The 13,195-nt window shown below is 44.2% G+C and overlaps 5 protein-coding genes across 6 annotated transcripts in view; 3 read left to right on the top strand and 2 right to left on the bottom strand.

Moving 5' to 3' along the window:
- LOC126563791 (kinesin-like protein KIF21B) overlaps nucleotides 1-4,181 on the top strand; it is a 106,745-nt gene extending 102,564 nt beyond the window's left edge. Inside the window, exons 11-14 of one of the 2 annotated variants that reach the window (XM_050220532.1) lie at nucleotides 364-508; nucleotides 580-869; nucleotides 939-1,580; nucleotides 3,694-4,181. In XM_050220532.1, the coding sequence (XP_050076489.1) occupies nucleotides 364-508; nucleotides 580-869; nucleotides 939-1,580; nucleotides 3,694-3,766 (1,150 nt within the window). In that variant the 3' untranslated portion in view covers nucleotides 3,767-4,181. Of the gene's footprint in view, nucleotides 1-363; nucleotides 509-579; nucleotides 870-938; nucleotides 1,581-1,847; nucleotides 2,008-3,693 lie in introns of those variants that run through there. The other variant, XM_050220531.1, reaches the window with a different exon arrangement.
- LOC126564716 (enolase) overlaps nucleotides 1-13,195 on the top strand; it is a 111,973-nt gene that overhangs the window by 1,022 nt on the left and 97,756 nt on the right. The window lies entirely within an intron of this gene.
- Nucleotides 5,505-7,756, top strand: LOC126564215 (uncharacterized). The gene is made up of 2 exons (XM_050221195.1): nucleotides 5,505-6,078; nucleotides 6,175-7,756. The coding sequence occupies exons 1-2, from the start codon at nucleotides 5,552-5,554 to the stop codon at nucleotides 7,754-7,756; spliced, it is 2,109 nt and encodes a 702-aa protein (XP_050077152.1). The 5' UTR covers nucleotides 5,505-5,551.
- LOC126565995 (ATP-sensitive inward rectifier potassium channel 8-like) lies at nucleotides 8,332-9,527 on the bottom strand. Its single transcript, XM_050223195.1, has 2 exons — nucleotides 9,369-9,527; nucleotides 8,332-9,279 (listed from the first exon to the last, which is right to left on the bottom strand). The coding sequence occupies exons 1-2, from the start codon at nucleotides 9,525-9,527 to the stop codon at nucleotides 8,332-8,334; spliced, it is 1,107 nt and encodes a 368-aa protein (XP_050079152.1).
- LOC126565994 (ATP-sensitive inward rectifier potassium channel 11-like) lies at nucleotides 10,106-12,321 on the bottom strand. Its single transcript, XM_050223194.1, has 6 exons — nucleotides 12,300-12,321; nucleotides 12,018-12,236; nucleotides 11,706-11,833; nucleotides 11,433-11,632; nucleotides 10,398-11,354; nucleotides 10,106-10,330 (listed from the first exon to the last, which is right to left on the bottom strand). Exons 1-6 carry the CDS (start codon nucleotides 12,308-12,310, stop codon nucleotides 10,106-10,108), a joined length of 1,740 nt encoding a protein of 579 aa, XP_050079151.1. The 5' UTR covers nucleotides 12,311-12,321.

Below are 13,195 nucleotides of genomic sequence, written 5' to 3'. Positions count from 1 at the left end.
GTAAAATGATCGCGCTTTCAAGAGTTTAATTATTTCGTTAAAAGTTGTACATCTTTCTAAAAAAAAATTGCTATAACCATAAATTAATCATCGCTAAACTTGTTTCATTCTTTTTCACCATCTGCTTCATCATTGCCGTCGTGTGGTGTATGCCCCAAAACTAACCACAAATCGATGCCTAAACACACTGGCCGATTTGACCGTCCTGCAACGATCACTGAAACTACAAATTGGCGTGCATTTGTTACTTGTGTGTGTGTGTGTGCGTTCGTGTTGCTTGCTTAACAATTCACACCAAACTGCTTAACAAACTTATAAATGCACCTGATGCACAAAACACTGCGATCCGATCGGGAACTGCAGCGAGGACACAAACGACGTACCGACCTCACCACCAGTATACCGGCGTGGGGTCTCCCGTGAGGACAATGGAGACGTATTTTCACGCCTCGGAGCGGGAACGCAGGATCCACAGCCAGGAGGAAACATCAAGGAACTTAATGGAAGGGTAAGTTAAAAATGGCCTCATATTCCTTACTATATTGGGAGATATATAATTAAAACCGTTTCCCTTTCTAGTATAAGGCTGGATCTCCGCTTATCTGCACGCATGTCGTCGAAGGACACTCGAACTCGGTCCTATCGATCAAGGTGAGCAACCAGATGCTCTTCACGGCGGCTGCCGATCGTACGGTAAAGGTTTGGGATTTGCGAACAAATTCTACGCCCCACTGTCTCACCGGTCACCTCGGTCCAGTAGCAGCTGTGGAGTACGATCGCGTGAACAATCTACTCTTCTCCGCGTCGGGAGCGTTTGTGAAGGTTTGGGACCTTCGAAGCAGTAACATTCGTCCAATTATTACGCTATGGTAAGGCTGGAATGTTTTAATTTTTATTGAGGAAATTAGTTATTTAATATTTGTCATTCTCTTTTTCAGTTCCTCCGGTACAACGCTACCTGCCAGCGCGAATCTGTCCGATCTAGTGCCGGGTGAATGTTCCATCACTGCCCTAACGATGGGAGCATCTGGCAAACTTTACACGGCCGCTTCCGACAAGGTTCGATTCTGGGATCTTCGTCAATTCTCTTGCCTCGGACGATTGTCCGGTGGACATCAAGCTGCCGTTATGTGTCTGACTGCATGGGAGGGTCCGAACAGTACCGATCTGGTGGCAACCGGATCGAAGGACCATTACGTGAAGGTGTTTGAGGTGAATTCGAGTGGAGGTGTGGTGCAGCCACTGCTAAACTTAGAACCACCACACTATGATGGCGTGCAGGCGCTGGCCGTCGCGAACGATGCGATCGGTGTCGATGCGGAACTATTTTCCGGGAGTCGTGATTCCGGGATCAAAAGGTGGGATCTGCGCAATGGAGAGCTTAAGCAGTCGCTCAACAACGCCCACAAAGGTTGGGTGTCCGGGATGGCGATCTACGGTGATATACTGCTGTCTAGCTGCCGCGGTGGCGTTGTGCGCCTGTGGAATATTAAAACTTGTGACAGTTTGGCCGAAATGAAAACGGAACAGTCGATCAACGATATCGTTACGAGCGACAACCGTGTCTTTACTGCTTCCAAGTGAGTATTCACTTAATTTTGATGTACTTTTTATGTTTGATTTGGTTCCAAGAAAAAGAATGTTTTGTTTAATTTTTGAAAACTATTTTGTTAATTCATATTAAGCGGTGTGTGGCGTTTGACGATGGGTTGGTTTTACGGTTCTCTTTCTTTTTCCTTTCTCTTTTTCTCTTCCCCTATTCTCTCTTGTTCTCGTTTGCTTCTTGTTTCTCGGCTATTCTACAAATGTAATGCATTTATTATACACACACACACATCCATACATAGTTCTGGTGAGGTACGGATCTGGCGATTTGTAACTACCGATTGGGATTCGCTGAATGCATCTTCCTCTTCATCCGGTGCAGGATCAGGTGCTGCTTGTGGTACTGTTAATGGTGCTGCTGGTGGTGGTATTGGTGGTGTTGGTACTAAGGCCAAGCGTTAGCAGTGCTAATATAGCAAACAGTCCATACATGTCGATTCAATGCAACAAATCTCAATAATGCGTAATGCCTAACATTTAAAGCTTTTTAACAATAATATCCCTCAGCATTATGGACCCTATTAACTGTCGTATCTGTAGTGCTGGTTCTAGCTACTTATGTGATAGTTCTTGCCGTTAGTGAGCGTTAGTTAATTACTGCAATTAATGTAGGAAAACAAAAAGGTGAATAGAAGAGAAAGAATGCAACTTGCACTGGACAAGCTTATCATTAAACAATGCCAGGGATATAGAGAAGACTAATAAGCAAGAGACTGTGTGTTTGTGTTAAATTGTCTTCTGTGAAAGCCAACTCATTGACCAAGAAAGAAAGGTACATAATCGCTATTTCGTAGAAGGATTTAAGATTGAATTTAAGAGGATTCGCATGTGAGCTGTGTAGCATGATGCCATAATATTATCCAAATATAGCGGCCGTTTCCTGAACTGTATGGATTATTCACTTAAAAATTGCTTCATTAACGGTTAAAATAATCAACACAGTTTTAACATGCAATAAGGAGACTAATTTTAGATAGAAATATGACGAAGAAGATAGGAAGAAATGGACAATGATACGAACAGCAAAGTCTGAGAGATTGAAGAGGAAAGGCTCAACCATCTATCCAGGTGGATTGATTACATGTTTCTAGGACCATTCGCGGGTTCATTCGATGTTTGGTGCTGTTTTCGATCGGATCGGATTGCTGATAGTTAAGCGTAGAAGCCGGATGCTTGTACTGTATGTCGAAATTTCCCAAGCTAAAACTCTGTACGCGCACTTTAAACTGATGATACAAAAATTCGCATTTCTATTTTTCAACCTGGAAGGATGTGGGCAAAATTATTCATCTGGCTGATGGTACTGGTGTGGACGTTACAGTTGGTAGTATTCTTCTTCTGCCCCATTAGCTGCAAGTCAACAGCGTAGTGTAGGGTTAAAGATATGGGGATTGGTTGAGGCAACATCCTACAACATTCCGTTTCAGTTTGTATCACAGAGACAAGCGGAGGGCGCGACCCATGTGTGGTCGCTACTGTGTGGCTCTGCTGCTGCTTGTGATCTCTCCAACTTGCGAAGAAAGTCGATCGATTTGTAAGTTTTGTTTATTTCGGTTTTTGAAAGTTGTTCCCATACTGTGCTGTGATTGTTTTTGCTCGTTGTTATCACCCGTATCGTTAACAGCTTTTATGTTTATTTTGTTCTTTTCTCCATTGTGCTTGCTACTTTTTTTTCTTCGTAAATTCATATTAGGCAGATTTTTGGATTCAAGTTTTTAAAAATTTACAAAATATTTTCTAAATATGTTCCATTGCTTCCTTGAAATAAATTTAAATCCCGATATTTATTATTTATACTATATTAACAAACATAGCGTAATTGTTTCTCTCCTTTACCTCCTAACGCCTGTGGTCACAGTCGTTGTACGCTAAATGTATAATCTTGCTATGTTATATTTCTCCTTTCCTTCATACACAAAACAATTTTTCAACACTTTCCTGTTCTCGCCGTAATTGATCGTCACTCATTCTACACCGCTTTTCTGCTCGATGTACCCATTTATTTATTCATCGCCGTTTTGTTGCGCCTTGCATTGTGACAAATTTAAATTGAAATCTAATCTTTTTTTGCTCTACTTTTACTTACAGCGACGGAAAGGTTCGCCTTTGGCGGGTATCGTCCTCTATTCGACGGCTAGGGCCAAACGAAAGCAGTATATGACGCCAACAACGCACGGAAGCGATGCCCGAATCGAATGGTCGGGTGATGTTTAACAGACAGAGCAGTGTTCGACAGAATCTTATGACTCAATCGGTGGAAAACTCCCGACCCTTTGGGGGCGTTGACGTGAGAGCATCCTTACCAATGACACGTAGTAGCTACAATTATTCAACCTCCTCGTCCTCGTCCGCATCAGTCGCACCCATGACACGCGCTTCCGTGCCTCCCCTAGCTACAGGTAGACCATTAGTGCCCAACAGCACCGCAACTGGGCTGGCAACAACGATGTCAAACTCGTTGCGAAACAGTAAGCTATATCGCAGCCTCAACCACAACTATCTCAGTATTCTGAATCGCACAAATCGCAGATAGTTGTTCCTACTGGTGGGGGCTGTTTGGATGGATAGGTTATTCACATCAGTCGCTAGATGCCGAACTTCGTTTTACTATTCGTTCGTACAATTTGCTTTCTACTTCATGCACCGTACATTAGTAACGTTAAGAGTGTATAGGGCCTTTGTTGGAAGCCAAATTGCTGCTCCGAATTTATCAAAAACATGACATTTAATTGGTTTAGATAGATTATGTTTTTTTTCCTTATCCGGAAAGATATACTGCTTCCGTTTGTAGTTAGGATTTCGTATTAATCGAATTGCACATCTCACACGTGGCAACATTAACAACGGCCTTTATTCTATCGGATCATTATTATGTTCATTTGTCCCAAATACAGATAAAGTTTAATATTGGTTGTGATTTTAGTTTATAGGAGAGAATCGATTAACGGTTTTCATTCATTAGACTCCACCCTTAACTATTATTACTATTTAACACCTAATCTAGCCAAGAGACCGTTTTCTTCAAACATTACATATGTACATTACATGTGTACCTTTCATTATAACATTGAAACAGGTATTCGAATTGAAGAGGCAGTGATAGATTCGTTTCAATGACAGCCTTCATGCTTAATTTACCAGTATTCTCTCGGAAACGTTTAAAGATCGTAGTATTGTACCTTTAGTTTTTCTTTCCACCTCAAATCAGTATTTCGTTGTACTTTGGAAGAAAGCAAAACATTAGTATAACCGTAAACGGTAAAGACATTCCATTAGATGTATATGTGTTGCGTTATTTCGGTTTCGGATTCTATCAGCAGCTCATATCAGTTTGATCATTTGATTATGGGAAACATGCCGTGAATGGATGGATGACAAAGTGGTTTACAAAAGAATACAGGTACATTACAGGAGTTAGAAAAGTTTGTAGATGGAGTGTGTGATGTGTAACAATATTTAGGATCGTCTGAATGAATGTTATGTAATTTTGGTCGTTGTTGAGTGGTATACGGGCAGGAAAACGGTGTGCAAAACTCGACCAGCACACAGGACGTACAGATAAATGCTACTTAGGAACGTTCGAAATGAATAAATAAAAGAAAATATCTTACTAATTTTGAAATACAAAGTCTGTTTATTTCGAAAAGAGATAAATTTGAAAGAAATCTGTGAAATTGGTTGATGTGTTTTGTCGAAAGGATGCTCAACAGCCAATTTAAACACATCGCCATTTGACATTTGTTTTGCCCATTGCCACCCGGGTTGCCAAACTGTCAGCTGTCATCGATCCAAACATTCAAATGTACGCGGCTTTTTGTGCGTGGGAATTCGTCCCCAGAGCGTTTGTTTGGGTTCGCCCGTTGCGAGGGGTGATTCAGTAAAACAGTGTACGAGTTCTTTCGTTTATTATTTGTTATTGATATTAGAGAGACAAAGCAGTGTCAACATGTTGGAAATTATATCGTGCGCAAAGGATACCCAGCTGCACAACTTCCCAAGGCTAGAGCAGCTAGCAAGCAGTGCCCATATTGGCAACAATGGTTCTCATTGCCATTTTTTCGGATCCTCAAAGTTGTTCGTACGCTCGAATAAAGATTGGGGTATCGAGCTGCTACGCCTTAAGTCGTCGGCGGATCAGTTGGATACGGGCGGTAAAATAGGAAACGCCGGCAGTCGCACGATCACGAACGTGAAAAAGATCGCGATCGACAATCTTTACTGTGTGGCGTGTCCGAAGACGGCTGGCAAGGAGGAGATAGCAATCGGGCTGACGACCGGTACGGTTCGGTTCATGAACTACAAGAAGGCCAACTTTACCAAGCGGTTCGATAATGATAGGATCACGATCGGTGTAACGTTTATGGACTTTAATGCTACGGACGATTTTTTGGCGACCGTGTACGAAAATGGGCTAGTGAATGTGTACGGGCTGAAGACAAGTTCGAAGCTGCATACATTAGCATTCGACAAGAAGTAAGTTTAGCGAAGGTTCTAAACAATCCTTGGTAACCATAAAAAAACCTATCCCGTGTGGTGTAAAATAACGTGAATACTTCTTTTTATGTACAGCACCGTGAAAGCACGGTTCCATCCAACGAAGCGCTTCTCCCTGGCTATAGCATCCTACAAGGGTGCTGTCCTATTGTACGACACGCAAGCGAAGAAAACCCTTTTCTCACAAACCGCTGTCCATGCTGCACCGTGTCGCGACATAGCGATGATAGAAACGAATCCCGATTATCTATTTTCAGTAGGCTACGACAATGTGATTAATATTTTTGACACGAGAAGAAAGGAAACAGCGTCCCAAATTCATTCGAATTATCCCTTCGAATCGCTGGCGATTGCAGAGGACGGTATTCACCTGGCCGTGGGCAATCTGAAAGGTTACGTGTACGGGTACGATCTTCGCCATCTGAAAGATCCGCTCAACATGCAGAAGATTCATCAGAGCTGTGTAAACAGCTTGGCATTTGTACCGCAAGCACGGGAAGGCTCAAACCGACGAAGCATGATCGAGCTGGATGAATCGAAGAAGGCGACGAAAAGTGTGCGTATCAGTGAAGGTGGTCAGCTGAACCGGCTCGATCCACAGACGGAACAGCACGATAGTTTCATCGGAGAGATCGATTTCTTTCTACAGCGCCGTGATGCACCAATCGATTGTGTGTCCCGGTTGAGTACATCTTCCCGGTTGAGCACCGAATCGCGTAACAGCATGCAGATGGGTGGCAACAATCTGAGAGGATTTCTTGATGAACTTTCCGATTGCAATGTCGAATTGGAAACGGACGACTCGCAGACGGAATCGCAAAAAGTGATCGATACGACGCCGGGCGTGGATGATAGTTTTGTGAACGTGAACCGTTTGCTTAAGCGCATTAAATCGGACGGTTCGCGATGCACCAACACGAGCAGTGAGCGAATGATTCGCAAAGGTCTTCCCGGTTTGGTCGATAATTTGGAAAACATTCGCGAGGAAGGCTCGGAACATGGGGACGAAGGTGCGAGTGAAGATATTCCGATTTCCGAGAGTCCGTACATTGGTACCACCGGGAACAGCAATAGTACGCCAAGGGTGCTAGTTGAAAGTCAGCAAGAGAACACAGTCGCTGTTCCGTTGGTTAGTGAACCTAAAAGAAGCATTACGAGCGAGACAGAACTGATCGTCGAAAACAGTACTATCGGAAACAAGGAGAATCGATCCCGCCCTTCGGTGGTAAGCATCAAGCAGGAACCGCAGATTGTAACGGTGGAATCATCGCCACAGATCTCCGCGCCGGTAAGTACGGTGGATAGACGAAAAGATTCGGCAGCATTCGTTAACCCTTGTGAGGGATCATCCACATCCGTTCGGGAGGACATTGCCGAACTGCGCCGCACAATGATGGAACAGTTTGAACAGTGCACGTTGCGACAGATAGATGCTGAGCAGGCCATGAGAAGTAATTTGTGGATGTGTATGTTTAATTTGTGGCGTGAAACGCAAAGCAAGCTAGAATCGCTTGAGCAGTACGTGAGCACCGGATTGGGGCTGTTGCTGCCGAGAGATGAGTTTGCGCAACAGTTTCTTAGTATGCGTGCGGAAAATGAGGCGTTGAAGGCACGGTTAAAGCAATTGGAGGAGACGGGCGTTACCAAGCAGACGTAGAGCAACTAGTGGAAGGTAAAATTCAACTTATAAAAGTCCATTAATTATAAACGCGATTGTATTATATTAAATATTTGTGTAACAAAATTATTGCATCATCACAAGGAATTGTAGGTGAAATGTAGGGTATTACATATGGAAGGAAGTTATCATGTGTTTCCATGTAAAAATCTCTGTAATACAAGCTCTTTGTTTTAAAATTTAAAATCGATCTTATCTCCATAGGTTTCTATACTCCATAGGTTTTAGGTCGGCTACAGAGACCGCCTATAAAATAAGACCACCTGAACTTTTGGACAAAAACAAAGATGATATAGATAGTTCAGCTGCTAACGATCATTCTACCAAAAATTGGTAAAACTATACCTAGTAGAATTTCCTAGAAGGAAGAATTGCACTACAGAATGCTGTGCTTACGAGGAAACTTTGTAGTCCAGATGGCTTGAATATAAATTGAGGCCACTCAGATAGGAGGTGTACTTGTCTCGAAACAAATGAAAAAAGCAACAACAAAAAAGAATGGCCATCTTAGCTAGTTTGAACATAAATGTGTAGTATTTAATCGCTATGCAATATTATTGAACTGTTGGTTCTGGAAGCTTTTCGTCCTTCAAAACCCGGTCCTGTAATCGTTTCTTCAAAATATCTAACTGACGTGCACTGCACAGCGGCGTATCGACCGGCTCTATATCGTGCATACGTTCGTTCACCGCCACATACGACTGCTTTCGTGTATCGTACTCCACCATGTTACGGAACCGGTGGCCCCAACAAATCTCACCCGGTACGTACGATGTGCGCGCCTGATTAATCTGTCCAGTCGTCATCGTACCACCCGTAATCGTTACCACAATTTCCAACTTTCGCCTGAGCAGTTCCTCTGCCGACAGATCGTACAGCGGACTATTGCGATCGATTACATGGCAAGCGGTAACTGGCCACAGCAACACTAATCGTCCATCATTCTCAAGCTTCAGATATGATTCGTGTTTTTCGACTAACTCCCCTTCAGCGGTGCGTCTTGATTCGAGCATAACGGCCGTTACCTTAGTCTCGATCGCATGCTGCCACTTGCGATCGCAGATGCGAAACACAAAGCAAAGCTTCCCATCTCGCTGACAGATCACGGCTCGTCTACTAAACTTCATCTCCGATATTTTCTGCGGCGGACGGACCAACTTTGCGTACACCACACCAAGGATCGCACCGTCGATCAGCAAACCGACGATCAGTTGTATCGTAAGCAAACCGAACGATTCCGGGCATTCCTCGGTTGGGACTTTCTCACCGTATCCGGTCGATATTTGTGTTTCCATGCTGAAGAGCAGGAATCCGGGAAATGTGGTTGCACCTTGCACGCATGGCATTACGCCGTCTCCCATCCGCTCGCCGGTGGTTGGATTATGCTCCAGAAGATCACCGTGAGCGTACGATAGAATGTACCACAGACCGGCAAACAGTACCCAACTTCCGACGTAGCTGGATACGAACACGAACAATACGTAGCGCCATTTTTCTTCCACCTGCACACGAGAGCAAGAGAAGGTGAGGTGGTGATTAGATGATCACGCGACCAAGAACTCCGTGCTGTTTCGATCCCAGCTCCGCTTACCAGTGTTGTTACCCAGTCTTTGACGAAACGTATCGATTTTTGAGGCAGATTGCAGGACCGTACATTTCGCTCACCGATTTTATTCACCACACGTTTGTTGAGCATAAGCTCATCCTCGGGATCACACTTTTCAAAACTTTCCGCTTCGTTGGAATCCATTTCGAGGAGTACTGTTCTTCTCTCAACGATCGTACGCACCGATATGCGTCGTGTCCCGTGTTCGAGATGCCAGCTTCCAGTCGTGCACGATGTTAGACAACGTCTTTGTGATAACTTATGATAAGAGATACCGTCTGGTCTAGGTAAGATATTATGGCATACACGGGAAGGAATCTTAGCTTGATGGATTAATTTAAGTAGACCGGTGCGAATGGGTAGGCAGGCGGTTAAGAATTAAGCCAATTGCAAACAGGCGCAAACTAGTTGGGTGAGCAGAGATGGAAGCGCAGGAGGAGCATCGTGATGAATCCCCTTGTTGTGTACGATTGTATCTAATCTGCTCATGTTGTTGCACATCGTGCGGAGCGGATTTTGGATTGGGCAGAAGGTCAACAAGATAGACTTATTTGTGTAGGAAGCGCCTGTTTGGTTAATGGAGAATTTATTCGTACATCTATTCTTTTAGCGTTTGCATTAAAAGAAATAGACTAAGACTTTGGAATTCACCTAGTATCAATGTGATTGGATGTGATGATACAAAAGACGATGGACAATTTGGCGGATCGTGCGAAAACAGTTTATTGCCGATCTTTTGATTCCACACCCGCCTCTTCAAGCTGTTCCATCGCAGTGCTATCATCGATAGCAAAGGCGACAGCTTGACTTTCCTTTAGCGAGCCTTGATATGATTTTCCACCCTCATCCACACTGTGTGCATCTTCTTCCGCTTCCGAGTACACGTCGTGGAAACGCACGAAGGAACTGGGATTGCTTCGTAGTCTGCTTTTGAAGCGAAAAGAAGCCTGCCAACGAATAGAATTATATGTTTTTGAGACTCGTTGGGCATATCCTTAACGTTAACTCTCTTACCCCAAGCCTGCTATCATCGTCCGCCATAGGGTACTCTTCACTTCGATGATGCTGATCGTTGTGTAGCTCATCGATCACTTCCTCCAGCTGCCGAGCACTGCAGAGCGGTGTGTCCACCTCATCCAGCAGATCGAGCTGCTCGTTCATGGCAACATAACTCTCACGCTGTGGATCGTACTCGATGATGTTTTGAAACCGGTGTCCCCATAAAATTTCCACCGGCAGGTACGAGGTGCGAGCCTGCGTACCCTGACCAGTCGTCATCGTACTGCCGGTCATTGTGATCACAATTTCGAACCTACGGTCAAGCAGATCGGCCGCCGATATATCGTACAGTGGGCTATACCGATCGATCACGTGACACACGGTGATGGGCCACAGTGGTAGTATCCGGCCGTTGTTCTGTAGCTCTAGACGTGTTTCGTATCGTTCGATCACGTTCGTACCGTGATGGCGTCGCGGTTCAAGCATGGTGGCCGTTACCTTTGTCCCTATAACGTGCTGGTGCTTGGGATCACACACCCGAAAAACAAAGCACAGCTTTCCATCGCGCATACAGATAACGGCACGCTTGCTGAACTTCATCTCGTACGATCGTTTTGGCAGACGTATCATTTTCGCGTACACAACACCTACCATCGCTCCGCCGATCACCAGTCCGAAGATGATCTGTACCAACAGCAGAAAGAACGCTTCCGGACACTCTTCCGTGGGGACGATTACGCCATACCCGGTGGACACTTGCGTTTCGACACTGAACAGCAGAAAGCCGGTAAAGCTGGCCGTTCCCTCGACGCACGGTTTGTTACCATCACCGAGCCGTTTGCCGGTGGTGGGATCCTTCAGCAAGTCCCCATGTGCGTACGCGATCAGATACCACAGGATGGCGAAAAAAATCCAACTGGCCACGAAGCTCAACACAAACAGCATCAACGTGTAGCGCCATTGTTCGTCCACCTTAAAAGGAAATAGATTGAACGGTTGGAAACGGTTGCACTCTGCTACGGTTCCTCAATGGAACCACGTGCATCCTACCAACGTGGTAGCAAGGTCGCGCACGAATCGAAGCGATCGTTGCGGAAGATGGGCCAGATGCACGTTTCCTTCGCCCTTCTTGTTAATCACACGCCGGGCTTTAATGGTTCGTGTTCCCTGATGCTGAGGATCACGACGCATCCGCAAACTTAGCAGACTGCGTGCACTTCGAATCGTAATGGGAAATTTCGGTTCTGCATTTTGGGGAACAGAGGAATAAAAAGACTTAATTTTCAGCCGTTATACATCGAACGAGACACCAGCAAAAGTCACCTGTTCCCGCATTGAGCATTGAGGCAGGTGGATCCGAATTGCTGAAGGCATCTTCAGCTCCAATGTCGTTAATAATGTGACGCTGTTTATGTTCAATTTCCGACTCAGAACTCGTGTCGTCTTCTATCCTGTTGGTGTGGTAGACCAAACAAACGTCTTATGTTCGTTATGTTGTAATGTAACTGATAAGAAGCATTCACGATTGATTATGGTGAAGGAAATGTTTGAAAACAGATACACTTCCCCTCCCCCTCCCACCACTCTTCCCACTCGAAACAATTGGTTCATGTATGCGTCATCTGGTGCACATACCATAGTCTATTCCTATCGAAGGCTGGCCGTCGAATGTGATAAGGACTGCCGGGCGCGGACCAGGAATAGCGCTCGTTATCGTAGTCCATAATCTTGATCGGTCGCGAGAAACGATATTCGATATGTTGCTGTTGCTGGTGCTGCTGGTGCTGTTGTTCCTGCCCTTTTAGCCAATGCTTTCGCGCCGAGTAGGGACTTCCGTTGAGTGAATTCAAACTGCTGCGGTGATACGGAAACGTTAAAATTGTAAAGCTAAAAATTATTGAAAAACTTTATATTTACTCGAGGCTCATTTTAAATCCGCTGTGTACCGCACACAAATTATGGTTTAGTATGTATACTAAATTCGAGTCAGACTGGCCAAGAGAGCTAACTACTACCGTGCGCGACCAGTTCACTTTTCGATATGTGTTTGTCGACTGTAAAAAAGGTGGCGAGCGAAAAGTGATTCTACCTCTCTCTTAACCTGCCACATTATTTTCGATAAGATAGGAGAAGATTCGTCTTTTGTTTTGCTGTGATTCAGAGAGAAAAAAAAAACGACTGCGAATTCGGGGGGGTCGTATAAGCGATAAAAAATAGCTTAGAAGGGATTGTTTATCATGTGATACTTGAAAAGAAAGCAATAAATAATAGCATTCCTGGGCAGAAGATGAAACGAGCAAGCTGTCAATGAAGTTACTTCGTCTGTGGTAGATTTAGTATCCATGTTTTGGTATTAGTAACGTCAATGGCGCTCGTAGTAGCTTAAGAAACATCAGAACGGAAGCTTTTCTAGATTAGAGCTGGTTTTTAATCATAATTGAAATGCTTTTCTATGAACATTGCAGGAGCATGTTTTGCAAAGAATGTCCACGATCGAAAAAAAAAAATCGAAAATTAAAATATACAAAAACTAAACAAAAGTGGCGTGTTCGATCCTATTTGTCATTTTTGTTTGAAATTTCAAACTGACAGCTGATTGGGCGATCACAGTGAGGAATGTAAATAGCACGTAGAAAATGTATACATTGTTGCCACCAAAAGAAGCACATATTAACGATCGCGTATACAGTTTGAAAACAAAATGCATGCTTGAATTGGTACTGAATTTCATTGTAAACAAAGGAAAATTGCAGAAAAGTAGTAGTGCAATAAAAAGTCGATCGTATTTCGACCAGCAACAAACCACTGTGCTG

Source organism: Anopheles maculipalpis, chromosome 3RL (genome assembly GCF_943734695.1).
Source record: "Anopheles maculipalpis chromosome 3RL, idAnoMacuDA_375_x, whole genome shotgun sequence".
Classification (NCBI taxonomy): Eukaryota; Metazoa; Arthropoda; class Insecta; order Diptera; family Culicidae; genus Anopheles; species Anopheles maculipalpis.
Note: the sequence above shows the minus strand (reverse complement) of the source record. Positions and strands in the feature narration are given on the sequence as shown.

Excerpts from the sequence above, each read along its gene's own strand:
- LOC126564215 (XM_050221195.1), top strand. The coding sequence starts at position 5,552 with ATGTTGGAAATTATATCGTGCGCAAAGGATACCCAGCTGCACAACTTC. Across the intron at positions 6,079-6,174 it reads ACATTAGCATTCGACAAGAA|CACCGTGAAAGCACGGTTCC; the intron begins GTAAGTTTAGCG and ends TTTTATGTACAG.
- LOC126565995 (XM_050223195.1), bottom strand. The coding sequence starts at position 9,527 with ATGGATTCCAACGAAGCGGAAAGTTTTGAAAAGTGTGATCCCGAGGAT. Across the intron at positions 9,280-9,368 it reads AAGACTGGGTAACAACACTG|GTGGAAGAAAAATGGCGCTA; the intron begins GTAAGCGGAGCT and ends TCTCGTGTGCAG.
- LOC126565994 (XM_050223194.1), bottom strand. Across the intron at positions 11,633-11,705 it reads AATGCTCAATGCGGGAACAG|ATGCAGAACCGAAATTTCCC; the intron begins GTGACTTTTGCT and ends CTGTTCCCCAAA. Across the intron at positions 10,331-10,397 it reads ACGATGATAGCAGGCTTGGG|GCTTCTTTTCGCTTCAAAAG; the intron begins GTAAGAGAGTTA and ends ATTCGTTGGCAG.